Source organism: Alosa pseudoharengus, unplaced genomic scaffold (genome assembly GCF_046254945.1).
Source record: "Alosa pseudoharengus isolate Yale_2024_CS ecotype anadromous, Long Island Sound unplaced genomic scaffold, YU_APseudo_1.1 YU_APseudo_1.1_scf_14, whole genome shotgun sequence".
NCBI classification, from domain to species: domain Eukaryota; kingdom Metazoa; phylum Chordata; class Actinopteri; order Clupeiformes; family Clupeidae; genus Alosa; species Alosa pseudoharengus.
The window spans coordinates 7278998-7298426 of NW_027468609.1; the positions used below are offsets into that span (position 1 = coordinate 7278998).

A 19429-nucleotide genomic window follows, 5' to 3' on the forward strand; every position below is an offset into this window, starting at 1 on the left:
CAAAACAAAACGCACAAAGACATCAAAGTTCCCTCCAACACAAACACGATCTCACAAACAACACAACAAATACTACAGGTCTGTCTTTCCCATAGGACATCAAATCTGCCATTAACAAAATGACTCGGGAAAACTGCAAGCTTGCAAGTGAAGTAAAACTCAAAATGAGATCACCAGACACTGACTCAAAGTCAGACACATCAAAACAAGATCACAACAGTTCCCAGAGTATTATTTCCACATTATTATCTTGACATGAAAAGATGCAAAAAGGCTGAGTACGGACAGGATTCCTCTCTCTTTTCCCACATCATATTATTTTATTACACAGCTGCACATCACTCACAAAGTCCTGAGACTCTGTATGTAAATGACAAAGCTGTTTGTCAGCATCTTCACTTCATCCAGCAGCTCTTTTTACAATGGCACCCTAAAAAGCAACCCGAGTTTCGGCACTTCTATGTCATCAGCGAAACAAAAGGGAATGAGAGTGGATGTGTAATGGTTATTCCAGACACTTTCCATGTCCTGCAATCCATTCTCCAGCACAGATTTATAAAGATGCTGTGCTGCCCTGACACAATGTTCTCAAACTGTCGAGAAATTCCACATGATTAGAACCGTATGTTTTGAGGGTGGCTTACTCTCTTTTTCAACTCTTACTTCAACTGCACTGACATGTGGCTAAGCTGACAGGTGCATAATGGCAATGGCACTCCAGTCTCTGAAAACAATCCGTCTAAATGAGTCTGGCCTGAAACAGTTAGGACTTGCTCTTGGCTACAAAGTTAAGTCTTGATGAACAGAGATGGCCTCGACATAAACACAAACAGTTCAGAATATCTTTAGAATTTAAGCTGTTTGCTTTTTGTTTAGGCATTAGACAAATTATTTTTTCTTTTAGCGGCTTATGCAGAAACTGATCAATTACGCAAGCAGAAAAAAGTAGAAGCCGTCAGATAAACAGGAGACCCAAAAGCAGAGTGGGAGTATAAAGGCGATGGAAGAATTGACAGATAAAATGTGTTAGGTCATATGTTGCAACACGCAACATTCTTCACACCATGATGGGAGATAACTAAAAATAATGGCACTGTGATACCAGTGAATAACACTGAGGTCATCTGGAGTGTGTTTCTGTAGAAGAATTATACCTCAGCTCTGTAATAACTTACAAAACTGAAATGTAATGTTTACCTCTGCCTTTTGATTCTTTCAACTGATACAAATGTTACCCTTATGATTTTCCACTGGCTAGGCCAAAGACACAGACCACATCTAAACACATTGTGAGTGGAGGTCATCTTTTCATAAAAGGACAACAAATGAAAAACACTGTTGGGAAGTTGAAAGAATTAAAACTTGAGCTCACCCAAGTAAGGGATGCATGGCACCATCTTCAGAGACCTGATGTACTCCCTCAAGCGACTGTAGTTCTCCTCCTTAGAAGTCAGATAATTCAGCTTGTCGAATGCGGCCTTGTCCTTGCGGCTAATCAACTAGGAAAGAAATAAAAATGTGTGTTTGTGATGGAAAATTACGTGTTGAGCACATCGACAGCCTAACAGGAGACAGACTGAAAATAACAATGCATTCACACATTGGGGGGGGGGGGGCACTCAATGTCTGACTGTCTCAATAACTGTCTCAACAGCACCATCAGGGAAAGACATCATAAAAGTTGTAACACTAAAACAAGCAATTTATTACATGTAATCACAAAATCATGCAGAATAATGAACAATTACTTTTTTTGAGAGAGAGAAGCTACTGGAAGTGTGGACCTAGAACAAGGACAGCCATCTCCATTCCAAGGGATACATTTCACCCGCTTCAGAGCAAAACTGCTGACCACAGGCTTTCCTTCACAGGAAACCTCCTCTGTTCTCTTCCTCCTTTAGGGATCTAAGGGTCTAATAGCCACAGGTGCTGCCGACTAACCGACTGTGCGAAGGGAAAACCTCAAGAGGGAGGCCTTATGCAGTAGCCTGCAGTTCAACAGTACCAAACCGGACATGCAGGACATGATCCTGAATTCAGTAGCATGGAACTGCAAAGGTTACTAAAACACATAAAAAATATCTCCGTCTCGACTGGCAAATGAGAGACCAGATGGCGGGAAGCATGCAGCGGAGATGTTATGACAACACTATGGCAGAACAGCGACTGGTCGGGTTTACGGTATGGCTTTCTTACTCCAGACTGTACAACTGGAGAGGGAGTTTTCAACAAACACGCTCGGGGCACATGCTGCGGCTCGGCGAAACCAGCTTGAGCTCCAGGCCCCAGGCTACGGGGTTGTGACCGTACGACCCCCAGAAAAAATTGGCCGCCATCCCAGTTTGCCCACCTTAGAAAATCAAACACACGCTCGGCTGGAGTCTGTGACCTGTGTCTGGCCGTCATTGGAAACAAACACACGCGTGCAAGCCAAGCCTTGACCTCTCCCAATCCAGGGAGGATACTACTACGCACAAGGAGGAGGAACTATCTACCACATCATGAAACACATGCGTCAATCTCACAGACTCTTGACAGCAAATGTAGGCCTACTATATTTCCTAAAAAAAAACGTCAACAACTCATAATGGTATATTACACTTAAATCAATATTTCATACAAGAGATACAAAAAAGACAGAGGAAAGGGTGAAACTGTTCCTAGTCTAATAACTTACATGCACACCATGTTAAACAGGCCTGACTCGCAGGAGACCTCAATCCCAGTAGATAGAAATGGGTGCAGAAAACTTTTCAACACATCAAAAAACACATATAATAACAATAGAACTTTATGAGGCTGAATGTTTTATTTATATTATTTCAGCCCATAATATAACAGCCAAGTGACCTCCCACTTAGCTGCAGTCAAGAGAATATTGAAACTCTCCATGTGTCTCCACCCTACCCCCCACTAAACACACAGCAATACTTATCCTACCCCACCATGCTGTCCTACAACGAGGTCAACAATATAGTAATAATTGGGCACAATGTCTCTCCCTCCTGAATCCCATTACAAGGCTATTCATCCATGTCATGACCTCATGGAATCTCAGATCTCACTGGTTTATGGGGCTCCCCATGGGCCACTTTGAAACCTCATACATCATTATCTGGGTTTACTGTGTGAAGAGCCAGTGATGGAGATTCTTTCCTAGCTCGCACGGGCTGCCATAGACCACTCCGCCCGACCAGTCGTGGGATACCAATCCTGGATGCCGCTGCACCCCAAACGCAAACCGCTTTTTTTTTTTCTTTCAAAAAGCTCCTGGAGGACACGTGAGGCACGGAAGCACTGCCGTAGCCTAGCAACAGTATCATGAGTGGACGACACACAGGCTCATCTGCTTTCGAGATGTGCCATGATGTCGACACCTACTCTATAGCACGTCCACTGAGTGGGAGAATAACACTAGGAAAAAGCTTGTCGTAAGACCGCAAGCCCCAATCTATTGTTCAAACTGGCACCATTCTCCGGGTTTCCTGTTAATATCTCTTCTCAGAGGAAGAGAGGTGACTTCATCATTGGATCAGGGCTTCAGTGCAGCACTTCCCTAACACCGTTGTGCGTTAAAGCACTACTTTGCTTAAAAAATCTCCTGCAAATGGCGTAAGAGTGTTGTATCAGCAAATGCCCCATTAAGAGATCTGGTTTGCCATTCGCCTACTTTTGTACAAAGGCAGGTAAAGAAAATCAGTTTGACCCCTTTTTAAGACCAATCCATCCCATCACAATCATTTTCCATTGTAGAATTCAAATAGTTTTACAACAAATACTTCAGATCACTGAGATGGCAGACAGTTTTAACAGGAAGTGTTACAGTCCCGGTGCAAGGCACAAAATGCACCATAAAGATCGATGAGAGGCGAAGACCATGTAACAGGAACTCTGGTGAGTTATGACAGCTCTGACAGTTTAAAAGAACATGTTAAGATGTGAATTAGCATGGGGGGGAAAAAAATACCAAAAACGTTTCAGGCCTTTTATTTTCACAATACCGCCAAACAAGACATATTGGATATTACTTATCATTGCTGTTCATTTGAACATGAGGCATCAGAGGCCACTGAACATCACTGACATCAGTTGAAAAGGAAACACTGGAGATGATTCATGGTGACAGCTAACGGGCCACTACACATCAGTTAATGTGCAAAGAGGTGTAGATGGACTGGGAAAGATGAACAGTGACTGAGTCTGGGGAGAGCCTTCTAGTGTGTGTGTGTGTGTGTGTGTGTGTGTGTCAAGTGTGTGTGTGTGTCAGTGTGTGTGTGTGTGTGTGTGTGTGTGTATGTGTATGTGTGTGTGTGTGTATGTGTATGTGTATGTGTATGTGTGTGTGTGTGTGTGTCAGTGTGTGGGAGATTTCCACCAAGTGCCAGAAATGTCACGCCAGTAATCAATCACTCAACACTGACAGAAAACATTACTAAATGTGGAACCACACTACAGTTCTTTATGGATCCCAATGAAATCTTTATGGTGGGCTTTCAAATGATGCAAACATAAAGCTATAACGAAATAATAAATATTGCTGGTTTCTAAATGGTGGAAAAAAGAACAAAACAGCATGGAAATGAGACAGTCAGCATCTTATAATGTTTTTGCTGGCATGTTTCTGTACATTACAACACAGAAAAGTCCCCGGTAGATGTAATTCTCAGACCAGTGGAAAGTATTGTACATGTCTTTGACAAAGACGAGTGTTCTGTGGGTGACACAGGATTTGTACAGGTCACTTTTAGGTGTCCATAGCTCCTGTTAAGGTCAGCAAAGGCGGGGGGGGTTGTGGGGGGCGCAAGCCGCAGAATTCTCACCACATAAGGGTCCAAGACCACATGGGGACGTGGGTTTGATTTCAACCGGTGGCCATAACCAACCCCGATCTCTCCCACTCTCCTTCTCGGTCACTTTCAACTGCCCTATCCACAAAAAGGCAAAACACCCCAAAAATATACTTTAAAACAGGTGTAGGTGTATAGGGTCTGCTGGGGAATTGCAATGAACAGGCTAATAGGTTTTATACAAGGAAATTGAGCTCCACCACAAAGACCATGCTTCACACTTCACATGAAATGACAGGCCGCACAACCTCCTGTCCAGCTCATACATCATGGCACAATATGTTCTGCCATATGATGTGCTCAAATAAAGGAGAGCTATTCAGTCACTGAGCGACCATTTTCCATGGACACTCTGGCTCTCCAAAATTATATGTCATTACAGTCACTAGCCTGCATTGGTCTGCCTGTGTCTGTTTTGCCACGATATCTTGTTGCTAAGCTGTTTGTGAGGCTTTAAAAACAAAATAAAAGCAATTCGACATTAGCAGTGCTTTTGTACACTGAACAAATATCAGCCCATTGGATGCATGAAGGACTAATGTGTCCCGTTAGCTTTCAATTTATAACTGATGGGAATGGGAAGGAGATGCATGTGTTCTTTTTAACAGCGTGGAAGAAACGGCACAAGCTATTAAACGGCTCACAAACAGCAATTCCTGGACAGATAAATCACAAGCAAAATCACTGTGATCATTACAATGTCTGCTTATGAGAGGAACACAAATTGGGGAAAGTCTCTCTTTATCTTTAATAAGAGGACACTGAAACGGTTTGCAGAGATTATGGGGAAAAGTGGCTGTCCCTGATAACAATAAAATGAAAACACAGAAATAATATGCTATTTGTGCCGAGTAACATTAACCCTCAAACCCTCTTAAAAAAATAACGAGTTGTTGACCCTCTTCTCTCTGCTGTCTATTTGAAGCAAAACCTTGGCCCACTGCATATAGCACAACCTTGGCCCACTGCATATATCACAACCTTGGCCCACTGCATATATCACAACCTTGGCCCACTGCATATATCACAACCTTGGCCCACTGCATATATCACAACCTTGGCCCACTACATATATCACAACCTTGGCCCACTACATATATCACAACCTTGGCCCACTACATATAGCACAACCTTGGCCCACTGCATATATCACAACCTTGGCCCACTGCATATATCACAACCTTGGCCCACTGCATATATCTTGTCTGTGACTACGCACTGTGTGCGTAGATTTTGCGCAAAACCGCAATTACAATATGTACATGCATATATTCTCCAGCCTGCCATGTTGGCATCATGTCATTATTCTTTTAATGTTGTGCAGCATTGTGCTAATGATAGCACATATATATATATTTTTTTTTTTTATTACTTCAATCTAATGAAATCATTATCCAAAACTGATGACACTAGGAAAATGGAAAGAGACTAAACTGTCAGACTGGAATTTCTGAGCCTTTATGGAAACAACTGGTCCCAACTAGTAGCCAGAACTCAATAGCCGTAATTATGGCCGCAGTGGTGTTATAATAATGAGATCTGCCATTATGCACACATTCAAATATGAGCATCTGTCCTCTGTCCAAAGGTGCTTTTTGTTTTAGACAAAGACAGATATTAAGCTACACTATGCACAAAAATGGAAGTTGCAATGCTACAATCAATTTAAATGAGCAATTATCAATGATGTTCATTAAAAAGCTGCTGTTTAGCATTTCTGAAGATATTTTTACACTGTTGTGCCTACAGTGTCTTACTATAGATAGAGATGTTGATCTAGAGTTTGGTAAATATTTCTAGAAAGATACCTCATAGGTCAGTTATTACAGTGATTGATAATGACACTTGGAACTATTTTCTCCAAAGACCTCTCTGTCTTCCAGAAACAGCATTCAAAGAGCTGCCAGTTTGAATGACCACTACTTACTGACATAAGAGAAAGAACTTACTACGTCCCTGCAACGCTGTTAAGCTAAAGGAAATCTGTTGGAGGGACCTTTCCATTACATTGTGTCAAAAGCTCTTGTTACTCTTCTACCCCAAGATAACCCTTAGGAGGGCAATCTTCATTCCAGACGGTGTATGTCGCCTGATATACATCCCACCGATGACACCCTATGCCCAAAATGTTGTGCTATGTTTCCAGAATCTATTCAATGGTTTCAGGTTTAGGAGTACTTCTTTGACATTGTCACCCTCATACTGTATTTTAAAACAGCTATGCATGGTATTCCAATTCCAAATAATTAATTATTTTGACCCAGCAGAATTATGATGGAGGCTCTCCTCACTATACTTAACACCTAAGAGTTTCTGTGGAACTGACTTTCGACAGCTTCCTTTGTTTTTCTTTCCACGATGATGAACGGGCTTGGCTCTATGTTGTAAAAATGAGTAAATGTTTATTGTAACACAAGGTCCCACATGAGCGGGGTAAAAAATGCCGATGACAAAGCTGTTCAGAGAATTTACCACCAGGTTGAAGTGTTATGCAGGGTATTCTGCTACTGCTGAAATTCCTCTGGGTCACGTTCATCGGCAGAAGCACAAAGTAAATGTAGATAGCAAGGTAGCATATGTTTCTCTGGTGGTAGTTAGCAAAAATGCTACTTTTCCAGATGTATACTTTCCATATATTTAACTCGCAACATATTCTCCAGATATTACAGCTCTGAAACAAGGACTGTACTTAACAAAGCAAAGAAAATAAAGATGGCATTGCTTACCGCCCAGGTCTTACTGAGTCTGAAGATTGGTGCACTTTGCAAGGCAGAGACCACAGATACCAGGCCATGAAGGTTGTTCAGCTCCATTAGTTTCTGAAGGGGTAAAGGTATAAAAAGCAATTATGACAATATGCTTGTAGTTTACCTCACGTTTTCTATAAATAACACAAGGCTGTTAGGAGGAGCCCACCTAGGTTTTAAGCATCCTAAATAAAAGTAAAAATAGAAAATAACAGAAGATGGTTGCAGTCGTTACATTCTTCTTTAACATCACACCTAATATACAGAAGTTGCCAAGGAGGTTAGACAGGCTTTGAAGGTTGATGACTGCAAAATGCTATTCTTTTCCAGGTACAAATTTCCCAGCATCATATCATACAAATAATTTCAAGAAAGGGGAAAATCTGTAGGAATAAAATGTATAACTTGGAGTAAAATTCCTTAAGAGGCATAGGAGACAACTGGAGGCTGTAAGAAATATATTTCTGGCTGTATGACAACAGGCCAATTCATATAATGACAAGAAATTATAGAGGCCCCTAAATGTGTAAATAGCTACCTATTAAATTATCTGCCGGCTGCTCAGAAGAATATTCTAACTGCATCTGTTGCCATAATCCAGCAACAATAAAAGTGTCTTGAAAAACCACCCACATTTTAAATTCCTCTTTCATGATTCAGCTCTTAGGGAATAGTAGAGGTGAACAGTTATCCCTTTTGAAAGGCACGTTGATGCTTTTTATGCACTCACATATTTTCTTTTTTTTTTTATGAGTTCCCTGCTGTCTCTCGGCAGAGATGATGCAGTGCTCTCATCAAACTCCCACATTATGACCTGCAGAGGCAACTCCCTCTGTTCCAGCTCTCTGATTGGACCGTGATCAGGTGACAGATGCTACTGGTAATAGTGTCCTTGCGTTATACTGTCAGCCAAAGAGCATCTGTCCAGTCATGGCCATAACAATCATTAAGGACAGAGGTTTTGTCATCAGGACCTGTGTGGCATTTTTCCCACAGGTACATATTGCGATCTGATCGTGCATAAATATATGCACACAGCCAAGCACATTTCAAGGACACAAAGCAGGAACATTTTACTTTACAGTAACTGCTCTTTCAGAGCAATTTCCAGATTAGGTTTGGGACACAAATCTGTTATTTTTATAATAATTTTTGACTTCTTTTGACTCCTTATTGAGCATGAATGTTGCCATGTGGTCATGGATAAACTATCTGTGTGAGCAGAGTTGCAGTGTTCTGCTTTAGAGATCAAAACCATGTTGTGCTCAACGTGGTTACATTGAGGACAAAATATTGCTAGGGTTTATGGGCCAAAATAAAATATGAGGCAAAACAAAACACATATACTTTTATATCATGATCAAAAAGTATTTGAAAGTGACTGGCTTGCAAATTCTTGGCAATGATAGACAAAATCTAGGAAAGAATTTCTTAATGCCCTAAGAGACAAAAATTTAAATTTCAAAAATATATCCGCTGTTCCACTCACACCACACTCTACACACCCATAAATTCAAAGTAATATTTGTGATGTTTACTGACAATCAAATGCCTATATAAAGTACAGTTACCAATGTAGTAATTTTAAAGATACAATCAGGGATTTTGCAGAAGTCACATTGGTTTGTGTTTATGTTTATATTTATTAGCAGATGCTTTTGTGCAAAAAAATTATATTATATTTTAACCAAGGCCCAAACAAAACACGCCAGAGATGTAGCTCACCCCTACCTTCAGGATTCCCAGAGAAATTCCACGCAGGGTTTCGTTTTTGTTTGGGGGCAGGCTGCCCCCACTTTGTTTGTTTCCAGTTTTTGGCGCCTGGGCTGCCTACAGAGACCAGGTTTTTTTTACTGTGCGCTCATGTAAGGACCAGCTAGCCCTCATGAGGAGATGATTGTTGAATGTGACAAAAAATGTTATGGCCTTGAAATTGCGTAAAATCCCTGAAAATCCCTGACAGGACCTTCTAGCCTGCTCTTTAAATATTAGGGCTAATAATACTGAACAAAATGACCATTTATACTGCCAGATGTGAACCTAGATTCATATTTAAAATCACAAATGTAAGCTATGATATGAATGATGGTTATTATGAAAACCCTTGGTTTATCTCAATCCAACTAAGATTTACTTATTTTTCAGGTCTGCATTCTAAGTTTTTTAATAGACACTACAGTTATAAATTATCAAAATAATTAATTATGATTTATTCAACATTAATTAACAAATAGTTATGTCAAAATATATAATTATGTCAAAATGTATCTGCGAAATAACTTATTTTGTCTAAATGTCCATTCATGTATTTTAATTCTCAGTTTAATTCTCAACAACAATTGTAAAAGAAAAATATGAAGGCATCTAGAAGTACAGTAATTTCCTGTGTATTAGCCTCATTGTGTTTAAACTGCAGAACAGTGTTTTATGCTAACTAAAAAAAGCAAATTCATCAATTAACCGCACTTGTGTATTAACCAGAGTGCCCCATATCTCAATAAATCAGAATCAGATTGTGCTTTAATCATAAAGAAGAATGGATAAAAAAGAAATGCATTCCCATGTATAGCCCCACCCGCGAGTATTAACCTCATAGCTGAAGACATTTTAAACCTTGATTAATAGTTGGAAAATTACAGTCCATTAGCCTTTGCCATTTTGATCAAATGCTTAGGGTTTCATGGTAATTCAACAGGCAGTTCACTCACCTTTGCTATTTTGATAAAATGGCTCAGGATCTCTGCCCGAATCTTCAGTGTCTGAGCTGTGAGAATTTCTCTCACCAACCAGAAGCTCACCTACAGGAATCAAATTAAATTAAATCAAAAGTTACTATTCAGGGAATACAGGGAATTACAGAAAATGTTTCAATCCAAAGATCTTTTCTAACAAATAATGTTTTTTGATGTTTTGCTACTAACTAAAAGTGGGTCTTTGTGGTACCACTGCATACTTACAACCATCTTTCCAAGATGCAAGCATACAAATGTTTATGATTTAATCTAAAAGCGTACATTAGAAAGAGAGGCCACAGGTTCTGCTATCAATTATTGTGGCCTCTCCTTGAATATCTTCCAAACAAAGCTGTGCTGTTAATGTGAAAGTTGACCTCATACTGGAAAGATTTATGCAATATGCAATGTTCAAATAAACAGGGCATCTGATAACTACTGCCCAAGTAGCTTTTTAACAGAGTACTGTATGCCGGCCACTGACTTAAGATTTAGAGAATATGTACAATAACTTTAACCATGACAAATGCGATGACAGCATATTTGTCAGCAATTAAGAAATGAGCATTTAATCAGAAGGTTAGGCATAGGACCAGGCAGTAAATTCTCTCAGCAGCCAACTGGTGAGTTACGGAACAAGCAGTCTGACAATGAGTTATATTAAAATTCTGTGAACTGCTTTTGACCTCCAATCTCACAACACAGGCCCAAACTGCACACTGCACAGATCTGCAGGGAGAGTTTTGCTCTCCTGATGGAAACGTCTACAGCTACTTGTTTATTTGTGTAATAGCTTAAAGATGTCTGTGAGGAAACATTCATCGTCGTCAGTAAATCTGAGCGCACGGCCCCAGGCTAGACGCCTGCTCTCACAGTCTCCGCTGTGTGGCCGACAAGCAGCGATATTTTCTCTGCAAACTCCATTTCTAATTAAACAAGTTGTAAACATAAAGTAACAGGGGAGTCATTCCCGTCACGATACCCGCTTTAGGTGCCGGGGCCGAAAACTGCCAGGAGGGGGGGGGGGGAATCTATACCGACAAAAACACGTGTGGAAATACACTCGTTTTACTCCGCCACTCCAATCACTTGAAACCTTTTTTCACACACACGCTGCTCATTCACGGAGTGCCACCGGATGAACGGCCCCCGGTGGAGCTGTAAATATGTCCAAACTCTGAGAAATTATCAACTACCACGTCTGGCCAATTGATGCCTTTCCCATAAATTCTGCCAGGAAGCGTGTGCTGCGCTCCATACCCACGATCTGGGAGCATGACCTACACTGTTTGTCTTAGACCTTTACGGAACGTCAGCATGACAAAAAAGGAAATGAGATCATTAGAATGGTCTGTATGGATGGGATAGAGTTGACAGAACTGGTACGGAATTGCACAAGGAGATAGGATTTCTACACTTTCTACACATTATGTTTTCACATGTACAGATCCACATAAAACATTCAAGTCATGTGCTCAGGAACTATTTACTACACTCAAGATCTGAAAGCATGGAGGTGGCAAATGCTGTGAAAGAGTAATCCTGAGGACATACTTGACCCCAACACACACCCATAACGACTATTAAGGCTGACTTAAGACTGTCTAATCACAGTCAAGCCAATTGAAGCCATTCAAAGTAAACTAAACAGGCTGGCTGTTTGCCTGAGGAAGAAAAGCCAGTGAATGGCATCGCTATGGCTACAAAAACATCTTGAGCGTTGCTGTACTAACGTCTGTGTGAATCACCCATTTTCTCTGGACTCCATTCCTGCTATATCTGGCTTATCTCCAGGATAAGGCATTTCAGCAACAGGTCCACTAAGTGCCCATGTTTTTGTATTTTCCTTCATCAAGTAAAATCACCCTCATGGACATTTAGTGTCTGGAAAAGCCAAAAGGGATTAACACCTTTTTAAAAATACTGGAATAACTACATGGCCCTGGTGGGCGGATAACTGCATTAACATTTCAACAAAATAGACAGGAGGCAAAATCAATACAATAATTCTGTATTAAAAAAAACAAAACAGACTATCCATGTTTGTGGAGCTTGTGGACCTAATGGCCTGTCCCTCCCGCTGACCTATGCCTTGGCTAGACCCAGTCAGGACAACCTCAACAATAAGTCACTCCAATTCCAGCCTGCTCACAAGTCAGGAGTCTTCACCTGTCCAGAAGCCCAACCCTGGTGCTACATGCTACCCTGACCTCAGAGTGAAACTCCACTCTCCAGAGTCTCTCCAACTCTGGCCACAGTTACGGGAGAAACCTGAACCAGTCAGGATCTTTCACCTCTTCCTGAAACATGCCTCTCCTTATGTCACTCTCCACTTCCTCTGCCAAACGTCTCACATGCCCTAGTAGAGGAAAAAGGTAGAGGAGCCGACAGCTAATAACTCTTAGTAATCTGCCGCTACCTAAGGCGCCCAGATCAGCGGAAAACGTCTCCCCTCTGTACAGGGATGATTTATATTGTCTGGTCTGGATTAGGAGGCTGTAGCATGAAGGGTTGGTAATGGTTTCACGGTACGTTCATCTCTATACTGCCATAGTCACAAAGGCCCGTGGAACAGCTGCAGGGTCTTAGCTCTAATGGGCATAGTGAGCCAATTACCTACTGTACCATGGGCACAAGCCCAGCCCAGTGAGGTAAGCGCTCACTCGCTCGCTCGCTCGGCGGCAGAAATGTGTAGTCATGCTCCAGCACGTTATGACAGAGGATCAGTGTATGGCGTGGGGTAACGATGCATGGAAGAGTTCCATACTTCAAAATGTGAATAAAAAGAGTTGTTGCGGGTTTTTTTTTTTTTCGCTCACTCTAAGCATTGGAAAACACATCATTAGCGATAATGATTAAAATGATGCCCTCTGAAGTGAAAACAGAAACGAAACTTGTCAACAAGTTTTTCAGTAGCAGTCTCAGCAGGACAGCATACTGTATGTCCAATGAAACCCACACTTCTCATATCTTAAGAAAAACAAAAAAAACGCACAAACGCAAGAATTACATATTATAGAGAAAAACAACATGATCTTGCTCATTTGAATGTGTACAAATAAAGAGTCTTGAACAAAAAAAGTCCACAACTATAACTATGGAAAGAAGCCACGCAGTAGGAGCAGTACCGCCTGAACGGTGTAACACTTCAGTGTAGGTCTTTGGCCTAAATGCAGAGTTTAGAAGTGATGAATAACGAGATAGTACCTGCATTCTTTAAGACGGACAATAAAATCTGACACTAACAAGTAATGGCTTTGGGGGTTCATTGCCATGTCCAAGGCATCTGTGTCCATGTTTTTTCAGTTTAAAACACGACTGAACAAGTTTACCAGACTTTGTGTGAGTCATGTCCGGTCAGGTGTTTTAAAGCAGCAGAGCTGAATGGGGACTCAACAGGAGTGAGACTCACCTGATTAAATCGGCGTGTGAAAGCCACCACGTTAGGCGCCAGGCTGTGCTTCTCCTTCTTGTTCCACCCACAGCTGGCAAGCTCCTTTAAAACACACACACACACACACACACACACACACACACACACAGTGTGAACTTCATCGTCTTCTCACTGGCAGTCAGTGAGCTCTGCACGCATGCACACGCACACACACACACACACACACAGTGTGAACTTCATCGTCTTCTCACTGGCAGTCAGTGAGCTCTGCACGCACGCACACACACACACACACACAGTGTGAACTTCATCGTCTTCTCACTGGCAGTCAGTGAGCTCTGCACGCATGCACGCACACACACACACACACACACACACTGTGAACTTCATCGTCTTCTCACTGGCAGTCAGTGAGCTCTGCACACACACACACACAGTGTGAACTTCATCGTCTTCTCACTGGCAGTCAGTGAGCTCTGCACACACACACACACACACACACACACAGTGTGAACTTCATCGTCTTCTCACTGGCAGTCAGTGAGCTGTGCACCCCACAGGGCTTGACTAACCTCTCTCCACAGAACTGCTAAAGCCTTCAGCATCAATTGTCATCAGCTTAAAATCCTATGTGATTCTCTGAGGACGCAACGTTGGCTTGGAACAACACGGGCATAAATTCATCATGAAATCGTTGCTCATTGTAAAACTGAGAAAACTAGCATTGCTGAGAAACTCCAAACAAAGAGTAGCTTCAAAGGCCAATAAAATGTTGTGAAGCCCCGTGAAAACCAATGAAGCATTGGCAAGCTGTGGGAGACCCTATGACGACAGGCCTGCTCTTCACGCCTTCTGGTTGGCTCCTTCCCCTCTGGCTGTGATCTGTATTTATTTAAATGACCCCTGGATACACTGGGATTTACTTGTGCACAAGTTCAAATATTTTAATATCATATGGACATCACAGACGCAGTATGTGTTGCCACGAAATTCTTACCTGCAAGGACTTTTTTCCAGAGAGCAACAATCAAAACCAGACCACAGGAACGCACACAAAAACTCAACTGACATTCGGCAGACAGAACAAATAAATCAAGATCTGAAGTACCCCATCAAGTGCAGGTGTAAGAGTGTTAGCGTTACTGCAGTACATGCAACAGGATTCACTGAACAAGAGAAGATCTGAGAGCACTTGAGCACTGAGAAAACACTGTGCTGGGGTTGTCTGCAATGATTCCGAGGGCCGAGGCTTCAAAGACGGCCAACAATGAAACACAGAGCCGTCTAATCCCATTGATTTTATTTTAGCTCGCTGATGAGCAGTGTCACCATGAGCCAGCGTTCCCATGGAACCCGAAATGCTGAGAGAGAACACGCTCTACACACTACTCTAAGCACATCAATTCCTTGCTAAGGAAGGCCTGACAGTCGCCTGGCTTGGGCCACATCGAGCTGGACCCTGCAGCTAGCAATGCGAGTCAAGATGACAATCAGGAACCACCTGGCCCTAATCTGCCACCTGTTATGAATACAAACGCAGCTCAAGCAAACATTCCCTTCGCTAGCCTCTGCAGGCCTGCATGCCTGCCTGCCTGCCTCCTTGGCCTGTTCACTGGACTCCTGACAGTATACAGGTTCCTAAACCGCAGCCCCCTCATTTCGGCCTGTTTTTCTTCCCATAAAAGAAACCCAGGGGAAATAAAGCAGGCTAGATCCAATAATATTCCATGTATTAAAATGGGGGAATTAAACATGTTAAATAACATAGCTACAAGTCGTGTTGGTCTTGTTGAGTTTACCTCAGCTGAACAGTACCAAGTACCGTTTCTGATTTTTTTTTTCTAGTGCTGCATTGCAATGAACAATTCAATTGACAACTTTGTTTGAATCATGAAACAGAACAGTAAGGAAACTGTCAGAAAAATCAGACTCGCTGTATCTTAGGCTATAATTGTATTTCCTGAGCGAAAGGGGCAGGTTCTTTTAAGAAATAACAACAGAAAGTTTGGTTGTTAACAGTTTGGATGACACTACTGAAATCCAGCAATAAGTGAAAGTGCAAATGGCACACTCCTGCAATGCGTAAACACTGCATGGGGTCTGGCTGAAAACATTAGTGGTCCAATGTATCAACAAATGATGCACACTTCTCTCTTTCATCTATAACACTGACATCATAGTTTATGTCAACTGTATATAAACTGAAAGTAAATCATGAAAATGAAGACAATTCTGTTTACTGTTTAGTTACGCAGTGTGCCCTGAGCCTTAGAAAGCAGATATGCAAGGCTGCTTAGGTCTTATCTGTTTTAAGATGGTATTAAGTATGTGGAGGGCAGCTTGTCAAACAAAGATGTCATATAGTCTGTCATTACAGCCTAAAACAAATCACATTTTTTGACTCTACCATGGGGAACATTGTCAGAGTATGTTTTTGCCTTATCTATAGGTTTTGTTATGAATTAGAATTTTTTCTCTGGTGAGCCATTTATAAGTTTCATAGAGCAGTTTTATTGTGTGGATCCTGAATCTCTAGTCTTACATAAATGCAACTGAATCATTTAAAATCCAGACTGAGTGTATGGTTTGAATCTTGGCTTGAAGCGTTTGTCACGTCATTTTCTTCTTTTAAACATTTCAACGGCTGTCTTAACAAGACACTGCTGGAGAGATGTTCACTGACTAATGGGTTTCTTGTCATGTAAACACAACTTATTAGTCAAACAGGCACATTGTTGATTGTTGGTGTAGACTGGTCCATTCCCCAGAAACCAACAGAAATATGTGCGGCCTTTCAACAAACTGTAGAAAGATTTGAAGTCGGCCTATTTTTCCATCTTTTCTCTCTTTAGTGTATTTGTGGAGCCTTTATACTGTACGGACATACTGTAAGATAACAGAAACTGGGCTTTAGGATTACCTACTGTATAACTATAATGGCAACCAGAGTGGTTTATCGCAGGACAACCAATTTGTGAAGTCCCAGAGAATATATAAAATATATAAGAATTTGATAATCCTGTAATCCCTACCGGTCATGTCATGACATCACTGTTATGAGACCTACCTATTTCGAGTCCAAAAGACTACCATACAATTATTATCATACATTTCTTCTAAAGCATTTTTTGAGGTGATGGGTTGACCTGTGTGTGCATGACATCTGTAGACTATGGAGGGCAATCTGTGTGTTCTGGCACCAACCTGTGGAGAAACGTAGACAACTACTGGATACTTGTGTGCTCATTTACTTTTGAGGCTTGAGCAGTATCTACAATTTAACTGCAAACCTGCTTCAAATGCTTCACAGTCAGTGGGCTGTGGTGGATCCGTCGAAACACTGACTGAGTTTCTTTCCAACTTTATAAATGCTAATTTTGACCATTCAAATAGGACATCCTGGGTGGAAACACTTGAAAAGCCAAACGCTTTCAAATAAGAAATCAATTTGCTTGTAGGGGGTGGATTAACAGGATTCACATAGGAAATTCGGTGGAAATAAGTTTATTTGTATACATTTGCATTCACATTTGTTGCCCCTCACAACCTCACATTTTGATCCCATAGCTATCCACAAGTCCTCTATTGACACACAATACACAGTGAATGGAAAATGCACAGATTCACATTTTCTTCAGCCAGATTTTTCATGAATGTGCTTAAAATATGTGAATGAATTGGATGTTGATGTCTAAATGACAAGTGGTGCATTTCACAAAACAAGACCTCAGCCCTAGAATCTTAAGATCTTCCTCCATATTTGGACTTCATACAAATGTGCCATTTCAGGTTTTACTCAGTGCATTTATTGAGATAACTCAGTAATCCGGCTTTGTGAAACATTCCCTGATCTGACACTATCTAGGCTTTGGGCCCAGTCACGTTATTGACCTTAACTCTAACCACGTGTTGTAAATTTCCATTTCAAAAGATGGATCTGGTGCTTTCGCAGAACCGTATGCTGCATTTCCAATGTGACTGTGATATCCATATCAAATAAGCATTAACTTGACTTGAAGTAGTGTCGCAGACCCATACGATAAAGCCATTGAACAACCCATAAGATAAAGCCAATAAATGGTCTCCAGCCATCCGAGCCATAAGGATCATAGGCAGAGAAACAGAGCTGAAAACAAATTCAGCTGAAGCCCACGAGCTGTTGCCGCTCGGCCGTGGTCAGACAGGGTGGAAAGAGCCATGTATGCCGCCACGTCTCATCATGTAATGTTCTGGCCCCTGCGCGTGCTCCACACAGAGATGGAGCACTCCTAGTCGAGACGCGGTGACCTGAAGAGGCCGAGCGGCTGCTACGCAACTCCAGCTGAGCTTTTTACGAGACTCACGCAGCAATCGTGCTTAACCAATGTTTTCCTAAGCCAGGAATATTCGTGAGGCTTAGCAAAGCCTTTAAAACCTTTTATTTTTTTTGCGACTATGATTTTATTCCAGTTTGAGCTGATCTAACACCACAGTGCCAGAAACGCGATATTTACCACCCCACCATCCAAACTCGGCACCGCAAGAACTGACATAATTACGACTAGGAATGGACAATTAGCAGCTGATAAAAAGTGTTTGGGTTAACGGGAACCCTGTGAGTATGTGGGAATCACGCTGAAGCCTGCAGCACTGGGAGACCTTATTGCCCCCGTGTGTTGGGTGGTCTGTGCGCGTGTCCCGAGTTGACACGTCCTGATCACCTGACACGAGCTCTTACCTCGGGCTGGATGGCCTTGAACACTGGGGCGTCCATCAGTGTGATCTGACTCTGTGCCAAGAGAGGGACAGAAGCAAGCGATTCAGTTTTTCCTCATCAGAATGCACTAACTTGTCACAGATGTGTACAGGCATTTTTTTTACCCTTCAGATACACTTGATACCATATGCTTTTACTTTAACAACATAGATGACTACAATACGTTTTGATATTAAGTAAATACATCTTGAGAGCCTCTTCAAAAGCATGATGTCATCAGGTTTCAAGGTCATCAAGCTTTGCATTAATGCTCGACTTCAATTAATACATTCCAAATGCACTCGACTGAACTGTGATACTCACTGCAAACTCTCCTGGTGTGACCTTAAGCACGTCGAAAACAACGGCATCGTAGCTCTTGGCATAGTCCAGACCGGGCCCATCGAGAGACTCGGTGCTGCTGCTACACTGCAGAGAGAAGAGGACACACATTGACCTTGTTCATTTGATGACCGAGACAGAGAGACTGAGAAGGCATAGGTTAAAAGGGAGTAACTAAACCCAATTTTCAGGTTGAATTTACATTCTGTCTCTTCTCATCATGTCTTTAAAACAGAGCAACACAATATAGTATTTCATTGCTTCATTATACCCTGATATGGACTATCTGATATGACTTTTTCCAGATATATAATTTAGTGTTTCCACCCATATATATATATATATATATATATATATATATATATATATATATATATATATATACATATACATACATACATACATACACAGCAACACTTAAGACGTGCATATTCACCATTAATTAGCTGCTTACTAACATGTATATTAATAGCATACTAGCCATTTGTTAATCATTATAAGTCACAAATTAATACCTTATTCTGCAAGACCTCATTCTACCCTTCCCTTACTAGACCCTTAATTAAGAATTTCCCCTATGTAAGCTATATATACAGTATAGCTACAGTATATAGAAAAAGGATAGCACCATT

General features: G+C 41.4%; 1 protein-coding gene across 7 annotated transcripts in view; it reads right to left on the reverse strand.

Annotated features, from left to right (window-relative positions):
* LOC143122780 (ras-specific guanine nucleotide-releasing factor RalGPS1-like) overlaps positions 1-19429 on the reverse strand; it is a 75923-nt gene that overhangs the window by 45098 nt on the left and 11396 nt on the right. For all 7 annotated transcript variants that reach the window (XM_076283653.1, XM_076283651.1, XM_076283652.1 and 4 more), the window contains 6 exons: positions 18780-18884; positions 18438-18488; positions 13739-13822; positions 10303-10392; positions 7574-7666; positions 1373-1499 (listed from right to left, as the gene is read on the reverse strand). In XM_076283653.1, the coding sequence (XP_076139768.1) occupies positions 1373-1499; positions 7574-7666; positions 10303-10392; positions 13739-13822; positions 18438-18488; positions 18780-18884 (550 nt within the window). The remainder of the gene's footprint in view (positions 1-1372; positions 1500-7573; positions 7667-10302; positions 10393-13738; positions 13823-18437; positions 18489-18779; positions 18885-19429) is intronic.